The 13,034-nt window shown below is 37.9% G+C and overlaps 3 protein-coding genes across 12 annotated transcripts in view; 1 reads left to right on the top strand and 2 right to left on the bottom strand.

The window, feature by feature from the left end:
• The window catches only part of LOC147176366 (solute carrier family 66 member 2), a 63,678-nt gene extending 59,270 nt beyond the window's left edge, over positions 1-4,408 (bottom strand). For both annotated transcript variants that reach the window (XM_086072592.1, XM_086072591.1), the window contains exons 1-2: positions 3,859-4,408; positions 2,549-2,796 (exon numbers count right to left, since the gene is read on the bottom strand). In XM_086072592.1, the coding sequence (XP_085928718.1) occupies positions 2,549-2,757 (209 nt within the window). In that variant the 5' untranslated portion in view covers positions 2,758-2,796; positions 3,859-4,408. The remainder of the gene's footprint in view (positions 1-2,548; positions 2,797-3,858) is intronic.
• On the top strand, positions 4,270-8,899 carry hsbp1b (heat shock factor binding protein 1b). Its single transcript, XM_086072593.1, has 4 exons — positions 4,270-4,469; positions 5,245-5,311; positions 5,537-5,663; positions 8,323-8,899. The coding sequence occupies exons 1-3, from the start codon at positions 4,425-4,427 to the stop codon at positions 5,659-5,661; spliced, it is 237 nt and encodes a 78-aa protein (XP_085928719.1). The 5' UTR covers positions 4,270-4,424; the 3' UTR covers positions 5,662-5,663; positions 8,323-8,899.
• Positions 8,900-8,916: 17 nt separating this feature from the next.
• The window catches only part of LOC147176368 (DNA topoisomerase I, mitochondrial), a 58,434-nt gene continuing 54,316 nt past the window's right edge, over positions 8,917-13,034 (bottom strand). For 7 of the 9 annotated variants that reach the window (XM_086072581.1, XM_086072585.1, XM_086072582.1 and 4 more), the window contains 5 exons: positions 12,730-12,844; positions 11,345-11,475; positions 10,583-10,683; positions 9,738-9,887; positions 8,917-9,273 (listed from right to left, as the gene is read on the bottom strand). In XM_086072581.1, coding sequence (XP_085928707.1) covers positions 9,171-9,273; positions 9,738-9,887; positions 10,583-10,683; positions 11,345-11,475; positions 12,730-12,844 — 600 coding nt within the window. In that variant the 3' untranslated portion in view covers positions 8,917-9,170. Of the gene's footprint in view, positions 9,274-9,737; positions 9,888-10,582; positions 10,684-10,718; positions 11,117-11,344; positions 11,476-12,729; positions 12,845-13,034 lie in introns of those variants that run through there. The other 2 variants (XM_086072586.1, XM_086072587.1) reach the window with 2 other exon arrangements.

The following is a 13,034-nucleotide window of genomic DNA, read 5'->3' on the forward strand; positions in this document are numbered from 1 at the left end:
CAACAAACTATATATATATATATATATATATTTATATATATATATATATATATATATATATATATAAAAATAAATATATATATATATATATAGATCTATATATATATATATAGATATAAATATATATAAATAAATAAATATATATATATATATAGATATATATATATATATATATATATATATATATAGATATATATATATATATATATATATATATATATATAGATAGATAGATATATATATATATATATATATAGATAGATATATATATATATATATATAGAGAGAGAGAGAGAGAGAGAGAGAGAGAGAGAGAGAGAGAGAGAGAGAGAGAGAGAGAGAGAGAGAGAGAGAGAGAGAGAGAGAGAGAGAGAGAAAAAACATGCATTTTGAGCAAAGATAGAAGCTAACCAGCTCTTTAAAATGTTTTTAACACCATCTATGGGGCAGACTATGTTGACTGAAAATCCTGATTTTCTGCTGGGATCAGTGGGTGGGCACCAGGGGCCTAGTACCTGGCAAACGAGACCTTCTGTGTCAACCTTGGCGACCATTTCCTCCTCACGTGTGGTCCTATAAGGCTTAGTCCTATGTCCAGTTTTCGTTTCCTTTAATTACATCACTTCTACTTTTATTTTTATGCAGATGACAGCCAAATCTATGTGCCTCTAATAGAGTAAGGGATATTCTCTCATTCCATTGTTCGAGTGTCTGGCCTGACAGGCTAATAAATTACAACTAAAACAAGACAGTTGTGATGATTTTTGGTGACATCCTTGGCCTTTCTGACCAAACTCGTGCACATCTCGTATCTAAATGTCAAGTTGGATGCTGAATTGCTGATCTGAAAATGGATTGCAACATCAATGTAGGTTGTTAAATACAGCTTTTAACACTTGAGGTAGTCGGCCAAAGTCAAGTCAATTTCTTTTTCAAGTAGTTTGTTGCCTGCATATGGTAGAAAGCACCACTGCACATCTTCACTCACTGGCACACAATTTTAGCCTCAGTACACTTCAGGATTCATTTTAGAAAGGGGCAAGCCTTTGCTGTTACAGCTCCCAAATTGTGGAACTACCGGTCCTAGCGCTGAACAATTAATCAATTTCATACAGACACCACAATGTAGTATAATGCAATTTTCAATTTTGGTGGTAGGAGTTAGGAGGGTGTCGGGGGATTCAGTTTTGATTAACTGGTAGGCTTTATTTTAAAGTATTTCATTTATTTATCTAGTTCTAGTGTCTATATATCAGTTCATAACAAGTGCAGTCCACATGTTTAAAGGGGAAGTCAACCCCCCCAAAATATTCTTGACACTATTATGTTCTATGCAGCCCCACTAGTCTAAATACGGTATTCTGGTTAATATTACGTAATTGGAATATGATGAATTAAGCAACAAAATCCAGCAGTTTTAATCAATATCAGAAGGTGGCCATTTTGCCACTTCCTGAGTGAAAATGACATCACAGTTGATCAGGTCTCAGGTAACAACCAATCACAACTCGTCTTCAGAAAACAGATGAGCTGTGCAACTGTGATGTTATCTTCAGTCGACAGCAAGTGGCAAAATGGCCGCCCCCTGAGAGGGACAAACGGATGGATTTTGCTTCGTAACTCATATTCTACAAATGTAATATTAATCAGAATGTCAAGTTTAGAGTAGTGAGGTCACATATAATATATGGTCAAGAAATGTTTAAGGTTGACTTCCCCTTTGATTGATTTAAATTGAGTGATAAAGCAACAGATTTGTTTGCGTTATTGTTGTATTCTGATATTGCTTATCACTAACTGACTTACACACGCTACTTGTTTTGGTATAATTCTGTGAAGCTGTCGCAGTAAACGCTTAAAAGTCTGCAACTCAAAGTGTTTAGTACGTTAACAACTGTAATTGAAGTACTTTTGATAAAAAAACGGTCTTTAATATTAATTCTTGGTTATTTTGGCTTCATTTTTTAATAAGACAAAAACATTTAGGTACTCGTATAACAAATCTGATATTGCTTATTGTAATAGAGATTCATTTATTGGTTGTGTTTGTCACACAATACAAGGGAAGAGGAACTTGAAAAAAATAATAATTGCGTATTACATTGCAATTAAGATTTTAGATTTTTCAAAACCGTTCACCCCTACTCAGCACATCAATCAGATACACTTGAACAACTTACAAAATGAATTATTAGAATGCATCTCTTCTCATTGGCCTTGGACGCTCTTTGCTATTTATTCTTAATTTATTTTTATTCCTTATCATGTTATTGCCTATTACATGACTGACGTTTGTGTCTTTTAATTTTGTTTACTGTATTTTTCTACCTTTGAGTTTTATGTGAACTTCTTTGCCTTAGCCAAAGAAATTTTGGGTCGAGACGCCGGTGAAAAAATTCTCCCTATTTTTCGCAACCCAACTTGGCAATTGTTCCCCTCAGAACACATTTTAAAAGTATGCCCTTATTTGTAAAATAGTTTCACTAACATTTGAAAAATCCCTCCCTCAAACAATTATACTATATAATAAACTATTGTTGATCTTTACCAGAAGAAGATTCGCAGGATGTTGGCTATGAGCAAAACCAGACACACTCTGGTCGAGAAGCCCTCAGTGTTGCTGCTCCTCTGGATCTCCTGGTACTGGGGCACGTAAGGCAGGGCACCCCCAATCACCATGAGGCAGGATGCCAGCCAGGACAATAGCATCCATGTGCCCTCACTTTCCTCCTCCTGCAGAACAACCTGAGGATTCATCGTTCTCGGAGGGGATCCGATCAGCAGTGTCCAAGGAACCTGAGAAGAATAGAAGAAATTATGTTTGTGTGAGCATGAAATAATATGATTAGATGCAGGGTTAAAGCGGTGATGATTGTTACAAAGCCATCGCCAAATGCCACACTCACACATCGCTACATCTGAAGGATCCGCTGAATGCATAATTGCAACTGAATAAGTACACAATTGTCCTATGTTTGACTGACATTTTTGAAGATAGAAGTCAGAAAGTCAGTGTGCAGAATGAGTGATTGGACATGAGCTGTGGCCAAAAGCAGCGGCACACCTTCACGAATTCCATAAATGAACAGGTATGTTTATGTTACCGCAGGCTACTTTATTTACGATACTGACAGAGCCTAAAGAATGTAAAAAGTGATTCTTCCGTGACTACTAATTGTACATTGTATTCACATGGTGAATATGACTATAAAGTCTGAGCCTTGCACTGAAATCATGCCTTCTTTGTCCCATACAAAATAAGGGACTGGTGTCACCTGACAAGTCACATTATATGGCTATAAATAGCTGCTCGTCCAAAGTGGTCAAACTTAAGAGAACAAGAAAAAAAATCATAAACAAGTTCTCCTTGGGCAACCCTTACATTAATCAAATAATGAATTTATACAAATGCATGCATGCGTACTGTAGCTTTACTTAAACACAGATGATATTGCAAAAGACTAATGGAAATCTAGGTTTTACTGGAGTTATTATTCATTACTCAGAGATACAGTAATCCTACAACCTAGTCCAGTCACCGTTTTCATAGTGTTATGGGAAACTCATTACAGTACAGCATAGATACCTGGAATTACTGGGCTCCTAAGGACAGTGCTAGCTCTGTTGCTTAAGCATAACTTCACGGGGCTGGGCCACTGAGGTGCAGTACACAGTATCAATTTAGGAGGTACACATAAAGTATTAATAACAACGCACACAAATCACCATGACAATATCAAAATAGGTTGCTATTTTACCGGAAAACAGTTTCTTAAAAAATAAGAAAGTTATTCAAGTTGGTGTTAATATGAATACAGCATTTTTAACTGGCTTCGAGAACACAACATCCAGTTTTACCTGTTGGCTTCGTCCAGTTTCCTGCAACTAAACCAAACACCAGCAGGGACACTGGGAAAGTTGGGGCGTCAGAACCAATGTGGGGGCTTCTGAATCTTGACACCTCCAACTTTTCAATCTAAACTGTCACGGAGAAGGCAGCAGGGACGCACCCGCATGCGCGCGCACACACACGCTCCTTTCCTCAATGCCGAATATGTACAGTTACTGTCGTCTCAATTTGGATTACAGTTTGTGCAACAAACATTCCGGTAGCACACACAAAACGGATGCTGGTGGTAAGTCAATCGGAGCTTATCAGCATTTCCTCCGTGCTTCCTGAGATTTCAAAGGCAAAACAAAACTACAGGCTACTGTGTTATGTCCCTCCTAGAAAACACAAAGTCCCACATTCCTTTGGGTGTCGCTCTCAACTCTCGCGCGAACTCCTCCTCTTGCGGAACAGCTGACTGCGCAGCGGCTTGTGCACTGCAAACGGATTGCTAGCAATTCCAAACAGGACATCATCATTTTGTGTGAACTACAAACGGGCATTTAGCGTTTTAGATATTTATCCACGGGAGATAATGGCTGACACAGATCCCAAGTCCGTGCAGGACTTTACAAATGTGGTGAGTGATGACTTGATAGCAAGCTAGTGTTAGCCACATCAGCTTAGCTAGAAGTGGCTAACGAAGCTAACGAAGTTGTGGATCACAGTTGACTTGCCCGTGTTTTACATTCAATTTGTAATTGTCATTCAAGTTGTTAAAAAAAAAATAATCACGTGCGTTGTAAATCAGTACGCAATTTAGCTGACAAGGCGCTATCAATTCGCATGGTTGATCTCAGAAGTTATTTTCTTTTCACTAAACCTCGTAGCCATTACCCCGTTCATTTGTTTCTTTCATAATTCAGAACCTTAACAAAAAAGAGGATGAGTTAGTTCGGGTTAGCGTGCCGATTGTCATAGAAACGATTCAGAGGCGTAAAGCGCCTCCTTCCTAAAACATTCGCGTTCTTCCGCGCTCTTACCTGACCAATGTTTATACGCAAACAGTTTCAAAATGTTGTAATGTACTGTGGTGCTGATAAACAGTACATATTGCTCAAGTTTTCAGAATACAATGACATATAAACCAGTATGTTGTAAATCGCCACTTTGTGATGAATACAGAGTATTCAATATGGTTATACATTTTATGAATATTAATTTTTATTTTCAATGAAACATACACCTCTGCATTTCATTTGAGAGTTTCTCCTTCAGTGTGGCGTTTAGTAATAAGTAGCACGCTTGCTTAGACAAGATATAGCACAATATAATATACATTTGTGGGTGTAATTTAGCCATGGCATTGCTTAAAGTTTGTTTGATCACGTAAATTAATGTCGATTGTTCTCCAGGTCCAAACCTTGCTGCAACAGATGCAAGACAAGTTCCAGACCATGTCGGACCAGATCATCGGAAGGAATATCCAACTATTTCAAATTCTCATTTGTTGTGATTTATGGATTGAATGTGAAGCTAGTGTTTATCGCACAACATTAATATTATGACGCAAAAAAATCTTACTGATGATTGTTCACACCTACGCATTTCCTATTTGGAGACCCGATTGCAGAGAGTGATGACGCTAATCATTTTAACCACACCTATAAGAGTCATTGATATAGTTTACCTTAACTGCTTCTCTACTTGATGAGATGAGCACACGGATTGATGACTTGGAGAAGAACATTGCTGACCTGATGACCCAGGCGGGCGTAGAAGAAAATGGGGCAACGCCTGAAAAGCCGAAAGAAGGTCAAGGCTCTTCATGAAGGTTAGACATTTTGTCCTTTCTGCTCAGATGGCATCTAATCCTCCCAGGTTCTTAGATATTGGGTGGGTTTGTGTCCACTCAGAATATTTATATTATCAGTAATATTGTTTATTTTTGCCAACAGAGTCCTCGGTTTTGATTTTGTATTTTGAGGTCTTCACTCTGCACAATAAATGCTATCAAAATTGCATTACTGTAGGTTTTTTTTTTTATCCATACAATCAGACCATTCAATCCCATTAAGAAATGTTTCAATTTAAATTAATATTGGTTCAAAATTGCCTCACCGAAAATGTTTCTAGACAAGAAAATAGTTTGCTGTCATACACAATGTGGATTTAAAAAATAAAACTAATTGTTCATCATTTTGTTGTGTTATTAATAAAACCCTTGCTTCAAGTACCAGGGATTAATCGACCAATAAATCCTCTTCAAAATTACAAAGTTTCCCCACCCAATACAAAATAAGAAATATATATTTGGATTCTTCATATATAAAGCAGTTATCATGATCAAATTACCGGTACTGTATGTGATGGTCAATACTAGGGGTGGGAATCTGAGTGTGTCACGATTCGAACCCGGTTCTTGTGTCTGTAATTCGATTCAGAATCGATTTTCCATTCAAAATGATTTGATTGGCAATGATTTTTGCTTCAATCTACGAATGTGCAAAGAATCGTTTTGATCTACTCCAGTATGCTTTGCAAGCCAGAACGACAAATGGAGACATGAACATTTTTACTGCCAAAAACGTTAAATAACGTTTAGTAAAATCCTACGGAGGGGCGCCAAAGACGTTCACTATTTTTTTTTTGTTTGTTTTTTGTAAACGGGTGGAGGAAAGCCTTGGCCAGCTGTGCTGAAAGTATCAAGCAGATCTATTTAGTATAATGACTAGTTTTGGCCCCTAGATGGCAGCGATGACTCTCTTTGGACAAGATTGCGTGGGCGTCAGTAGAAGACGTGTGGCGGAGCTAGAGTGTTGAGGGGACAATGGCTGATGAAGCAACAATGGCGACCGGTTGCAAGCAGCTCACGCTTGAGCATTTTTTTCAAAGACGAAAATCATCGACCAATACTAAAGAGCACATTGATGTCGATGATGATGATGATGGTGACACCGAGCTTGACGCCGAAGTTGGAAGCGTTGACGCGGCGGCTATGACCACGTCATAAAGCCTCACCGGCTAGCGATGCTAACGGCGGAAAACGCGGAGCACAACCGAGCACACAGGCGGACGTTCAATCGGACGATGAAGAGTACCCCGAGTCCAATGCATATTCATCGGAGGAGTGGGTACAGTCTGATCACGGAGAAGACACTGGTTCTGGATTACGATGCCACCATGAATGGAGTGGATAAGATGGATCAGAACATCTACCACCCGGTATAGGAATTGAAGGACACGAGGAAGCCAGACGTAACACCACAGTTACGTAACTGTAGCATGATCCTGATAGTAGACTTGATGGCAACACACACTGCAGTTTATACTTGCTATTCCCCGGAAAAAACGGCCGGCAAGAAAGTGTAGCGTCTGCACGCGAAGAGGCAATCGCTGTGAAACTAATCTGTTGTGCAAATCCTGTTGCGTCTCCTTGCACGCAGGGGAGTGTTACACAAAAAGAAAAACTGTAGTTGAAACATCCACATAATTGTAAATAGGACCACAGTTGCACACATTTGTAAATAGTTTGCCAAATGGTTTTGTCAAATTGTTACACTGTTGAATGTAAATTAACGTATTTTGCTATCAAAAACACCTTTTCATTGTTGGTGGTAGTGTTTTACATAAGTAAAGCACTGTTTAGATGTTTGTGGCATCATTCATGGAAAAAAAAGTGTCAAATTCACTAGAGTGCATGAAATAATATCGTTTCACTAAAAGCTTGATTTCTCCGTATTTTGGTCCAAAACAAGAGCTTTTGGATGAAACTAACCATTTTCTTATGTTGATTACTGAAAAACGGAATAAGGTAGAAACAAACTTTTTTTTCTGATGAAAGATGAGAGTTCAATCTTTCATTTGGTAGTATGTGTGTATGTCCAAACACAAAATTTTCTGTGGACCTTGAAAAATCAGTCAAAATGCATAAATCGGCTGGCACCCACAGCATCCCTTTTCTGAAAACGTCTGGCAGTCAAAGAGTTAAAGGGGCCTTATTTTTTGTTTTTTACATGCATTAAGTTTTGAATTGTAAGGGAAGTGCCTTTTTCCACAAAAACATCGTGTTGACCACAACTGCTACCCTGTACTTTGCTATACATTTTATAGCTTATATAGTATAAAATAAATAACATCCATTTTGGGATTTTTTTTAATCGATTCTGAATTGTAGTAAATGAGAATGTAAAGTATTTTAAAGCAAAATACTTTTTTTTAAACAAGCCTATCACTATTAATTGACTTTTGTTCGTTTTGTTCTCTTTTGTAAAGCATTTGGTGATGTAAAAGCGCTTATATAAATAAAGTTTACCGGTACTTGCTAGAATTTGGATTCTTATGTGAATTGATTATTTTTGGCACACCTGTAGTCAATAGGCGCCAATATTCATTTTCATCTCCTCTGATACATATTTACATGTAAATCGAATGGCCAATGATGTAATGCCACGTTTATACATTATTAGTAAACACTTCTTTGTTCCCTCCAGGTCCAGAGACTGCGTCTGATCCTACGTACTGGAGCAGCAGTATTCCAATCCTGAAAATGACATTGACTTGTAATGTTTTTTTTTTTATATATATATATATGACTGTTGTGACAAATGGTTCTGTATTGATTTAAAGACAAATGGTGTGTTTTGCCCTTTAGAACTTTAGCTTTGTGCACTGACAGGGATCTTGTTCTGTATTGTAGTGGATTCTTGTGAATTGAAATGCTGGCTGATGGAGGCACTGCTGCCCAGGCCTGTCATGTTGACGTTACTTTGCAGGCTAATGCTAACGAACCGCCTTCCAAAGACAGGAAATTAACATCTGATGCCTGCATTATTTGACAGGTGCTGTTCATGAGCCGTGCGATGCATTCCCTCTTAACAGATTTTCTTCAATTACATATATTTAATAAAATGCTGTTGAATTACATAGTATATATTTGGTGCTAGATGCATTTACATATAACCAGGAGGTGCTTTTTGTAAACAACCATTTTATAATGCAAAGTAATTGCATGGTACATGCTCACTCTGTACAGTAGTTAATCCAAATAAACTGGGTGTTTAACTGAAAGACACTTGGCACTTCAATGCAAAGTAGCAACTTTTATTCAAATGAATACAAACAAAATGGTATAAACAAATACAACAGTAATCTAATGAATAAAGTGCCAAAAACAAAACCTGGCAACAAAAAACAGCACTCATTGATGGTGTCACAACACTGCATGAAAAAAATAAAAAATAATATGAGAACATGTTATAAATGCAGCATTTGTCTATTAAATGTAATGACAGAAGTCCCTGAATTGCATTACAGCAATTCTAATTGTCCGGGTAAAAAGTTAGAACTCAAAGTCTATTTCTGTCATGTCAATAGCCCAGGCAAACTTCTCCCTTTGGGTCTTATTGTAGATTTTTTCAATAGGTACCCCCATTTTTTTGCACCTGGGGAAAAAAAAGAAAAAAAAATATAGTCTGTAAAATAAGTACAGTAATATAATCTAACCAAACAAAGCCATTTTTGTATCACTTTTAAAAATGCAACTTGCCTGTGCCTCAAAGGCCTTGACAATTTGAAGAGCATTTGATAACTGACATCCTTGCAAACTCATTTCACAGAAGCAAAACAGAACTATATTACACGCCAGTTAACAGAGTGTAATAAACTGCAGAGAATACAATTTAATCACCAAGTATCCAGTTTATTTACAGCTAGTGTTTGAGGACAAACTTGTGTTCTGCCTCATTAACAACTGCTATCTACTACTTCAGAAGTTAGATTGGTTGCATTAATTACAATTATTGTCAGTACATGGTTAAAAACAACTAATGAACAACAAAAACGTTCACATAAAACGTTTTTTTTTTGGGTCTTACCATCAGGTTGAGTGGTTGCGTCATTCACTCACCAAGCCACACTGATGCGTGGATCCAGATAGTTCAGCTTGGAGGTACCCAATGCAATCTGCTTGTTTTCCTCTCGATCCGTGGCCTGGACTTGCAGCTTCAAAAGACCCTCCTTACAGCGATTCACAGCTGCTTCCTTCTTCTCCACCAGTCTGATCAGGATCAGATCACAGACAATTCAGAAAAATCTTTTTCAGGAGCTGTGTTCCCCTCTCTGGGATCAATAAAGTCTTCTTAAAATAGTAATCATGATAGTTCTGATAATGAGCTATAGAACTATGGGCAGCAGGCCAAATCAGCTGATTATTGCAATAAAAATCAAGGCTGTGAAATGAAGTACTAAAATAATAGATGGTGGATGTATTTCTGCTGTTTATACATTTTTTTCTTAAACTGCCATTATTTTATTAGTTTACATGACATTTGTAAACATTTTAAATACTACGAACCTCTTCCCAAAATTTTCAGGGCCATATGATAAATTGTTTAAATACTTATAGATTTATTTTTGGGTGACCCCTGCTATTCACTGAGTTTGGCCAATAGTGGCCAGGCTCTGTCCTGTTCAGCCACAGATAGCGGGGGTCCACATTAAAATTACATTACATTAAACATACACATTACATTAAAAATGCATCTGATAGATCACCAAAGCCAGTGAGTAATTTGTCTTTGCACCAGTGAATGTCTTAATTTACATTTAGGCTCAAAAAGCAAAGGCCAAAATAGCAGCAAACCAACAATAAGTCTTCTTTATTCAGTTTAACCATTGGAAATGAAGTAATTACGAACATGTAAGAATATTGTGAGCTACTTTTCAGAAGTTTATTTTAAGTGCAATACTTACAGCTGCAGTTTTTTGTTTGGGCTGCCTTTACCCTTTGCGCCCTTCTTAGCTTGCTTCAGTTCCGTCTTGGCAAGAGTCAGCTGCTCTTTTTTTGCATCAATCTGATTAAATCAGATAAAGACACTTGTTACGATATACAAGGGGTTAGAAAGTTCCCGAACTGGGGTAACAAAAGGCCCATTTCAAATCCAAACTGCAATGTTCGCCCTTAGACGCAATCCCTGGAATCTAACACAATTTCCCAGCCTCCTTTATGCACTCCTGGAAGGGTTCTTCAGAGATGCCTTGGAGGGCCGTCATCGCTGCCATATTATTGATGTCATCCACATCTTGAAAATGGATCCCCTTGATGACTTCCTTGAGAAATTACACATCCAGGCCAACTGAGTAAGGTTTGCGTCTGTGATGTTCTAAGCCAGGAACTGTCAGATGCTCAGGGCATTGCAAGCAGGAGGGTTGTTAGGGTGAAGCAGCAACAAGTCTTGTCTCTTAAATTTCCACAAGGACCTCTGCGTAGACATGCTGGTTGATTGTCTGCCCCACATTGGAAGGGAAAACAAGTTTGTAGTTTGGATTTGAAATACAGTATAGGCCAAAAGTTTGGACACACCTCATGCAATGCATTTTCTTTATTTAAATAAATATACAAAAGATAGTGAAATGTTGTTGTGACATGAGGGATCGTAAAGTGGAAACAGTATCCCCTGCCCCCCCCCCCCCCGACCCCACACACACACACACAATAACACTCATACAGCATACCTTGACCTGAAGGTTCGCCATAGACTGCTCAAAGGTCTTTGGCGGCGCCCGCTGATGGTTACACAGAATTGCAACCGCTCTGTTTGCTCTGTTGTAGCCCAGCAGTTTCTCTGCATCATTGAGCATGGACTCTTTGGAAGGTGACAGAACAATAGTTTGTATTTAGACATGGTAGAGTAGCCAACATTTTACTCAGGAGTACTGTTACTTGAAAAAGCTATGACTCAGATAAAAGTCAAAAGTAGAAATCATAGTCAGTGTGTGTGTGGGGTTGAGGGGTGGGGTCAAGGTTTCTCGACCAGGGGTGTCAAATTTATGGCCCATAGGCCCGCAAAGGGGTTTAATCCGGCCCGCGAGATGTTTTTGTAAAGTAAAAAAAATAGTAGTCCGACCAATTAATCAGCTGGACACAATCAAAACATAAATTCGTAATTTCACAAGCAACCCTCAGATGAGCAATGCAAGTTGTACATGGAATTGCGCTGGATGTCATTATTTTACACACCACCTAAAGTTAGTTTGTTTTTTAAATACAATTAATAAAATCATAGACCGACATGAATGTGTTAAATAAGACACAAATTCAATTAGTTTTCAAACAAAGAAATTCGATTTTGCCATTGACCTTGACTACGTGTTTGAGGTTCCTGTAAAGTAACAGTTTTTTTTTTAATTGTCTATCATTTTGCAACATTTTAAGCTAAGCCAATTTTACCATTTACATTTGGTTCTTGGCGAGTTCGCTACTGGTTCTTGGTTGTGCAGTACATGACCTTTTTCCCCAAATACTCCATTGCGCTTGTCAACATTTCAGCGATGCAATTGAAAGTACAATGAAGTACAATGAAGCACAATATGACAGCGTAAGAATACCATTCCTTGCTAATAAAAATACTTGAGCATGATTAAAAAAAAAAAAAGTTGTATTGCCATTACTCTGACATTATTATTTTTTTAAACAAAAAATAACTCCAGTAAATGTACTATCCACAACCTGATCTAGGGTACACTCTTACACACGACACACAAGAGTTGAAGCCACAAATATCAGAGAATAGTAAATTGTGAAGGTAAAGCCTCACCGGACAAAGAGATGAAAGGTTGTCAAAAGTGGAAAGGCTGAGTCACATCAGCATTCTTTTGAATACAGCCATTGAAACTGTCCCATAAACGGTTAAGTAAACATGTGTCCACAACCACATTCTAAATTACAATTACTAAAGGTTACGTATCAAATTTCCATTTGTATGTAATGTATTTATGAATCAATATGTAACAAATGTTCAGAGTAGTAGACATTAGCAGGCTGCTGGTACTCATTCAGTAGTAAACAACAACGGATAAACCTGTTCAGTATATAGTGTGATAAGAATTTTTTTAATTACCATTTGTAAGTTCTTTGAGTTGCTGCTGCAGAGTGATGGAGGCATTGTATGTCCTGAAAACCTTTGCTGACAGACCTGGCATCAGGGAACCCAGATGCTTATTTAGCATGCCGGTCTATCGGAGGTAGGGGGGGGGACAGAACCAAGAGATAGGAAGATTAAATGTCCCACTGTACCAGAACAAGATGCAGTCATTGTATTAAATGGAATACCTCTTTTCTACCACTGGGTGGCACTGTGGTATTTAGAACCCACGTGTATTCTGTAGTCATTTTTCATTTTAAAAAGTTCACAACACCTTCCAC

This window comes from Leptonotus elevatus, chromosome 4 (assembly GCF_054856555.1).
Source record: "Leptonotus elevatus isolate MCC_2025b chromosome 4, RoL_Lele_1.0, whole genome shotgun sequence".
NCBI lineage: Eukaryota > Metazoa > Chordata > Actinopteri > Syngnathiformes > Syngnathidae > Leptonotus > Leptonotus elevatus.

Bases quoted from the DNA above. Each gene is read 5' to 3' on its own strand.
- hsbp1b (XM_086072593.1), top strand. From the start codon at position 4,425: ATGGCTGACACAGATCCCAAGTCCGTGCAGGACTTTACAAATGTG. The intron at 4,470-5,244 runs GTGAGTGATGAC...ATTGTTCTCCAG, and splicing joins TGCAGGACTTTACAAATGTG to GTCCAAACCTTGCTGCAACA. The intron at 5,312-5,536 runs ATATCCAACTAT...CTGCTTCTCTAC, and splicing joins GGACCAGATCATCGGAAGGA to TTGATGAGATGAGCACACGG.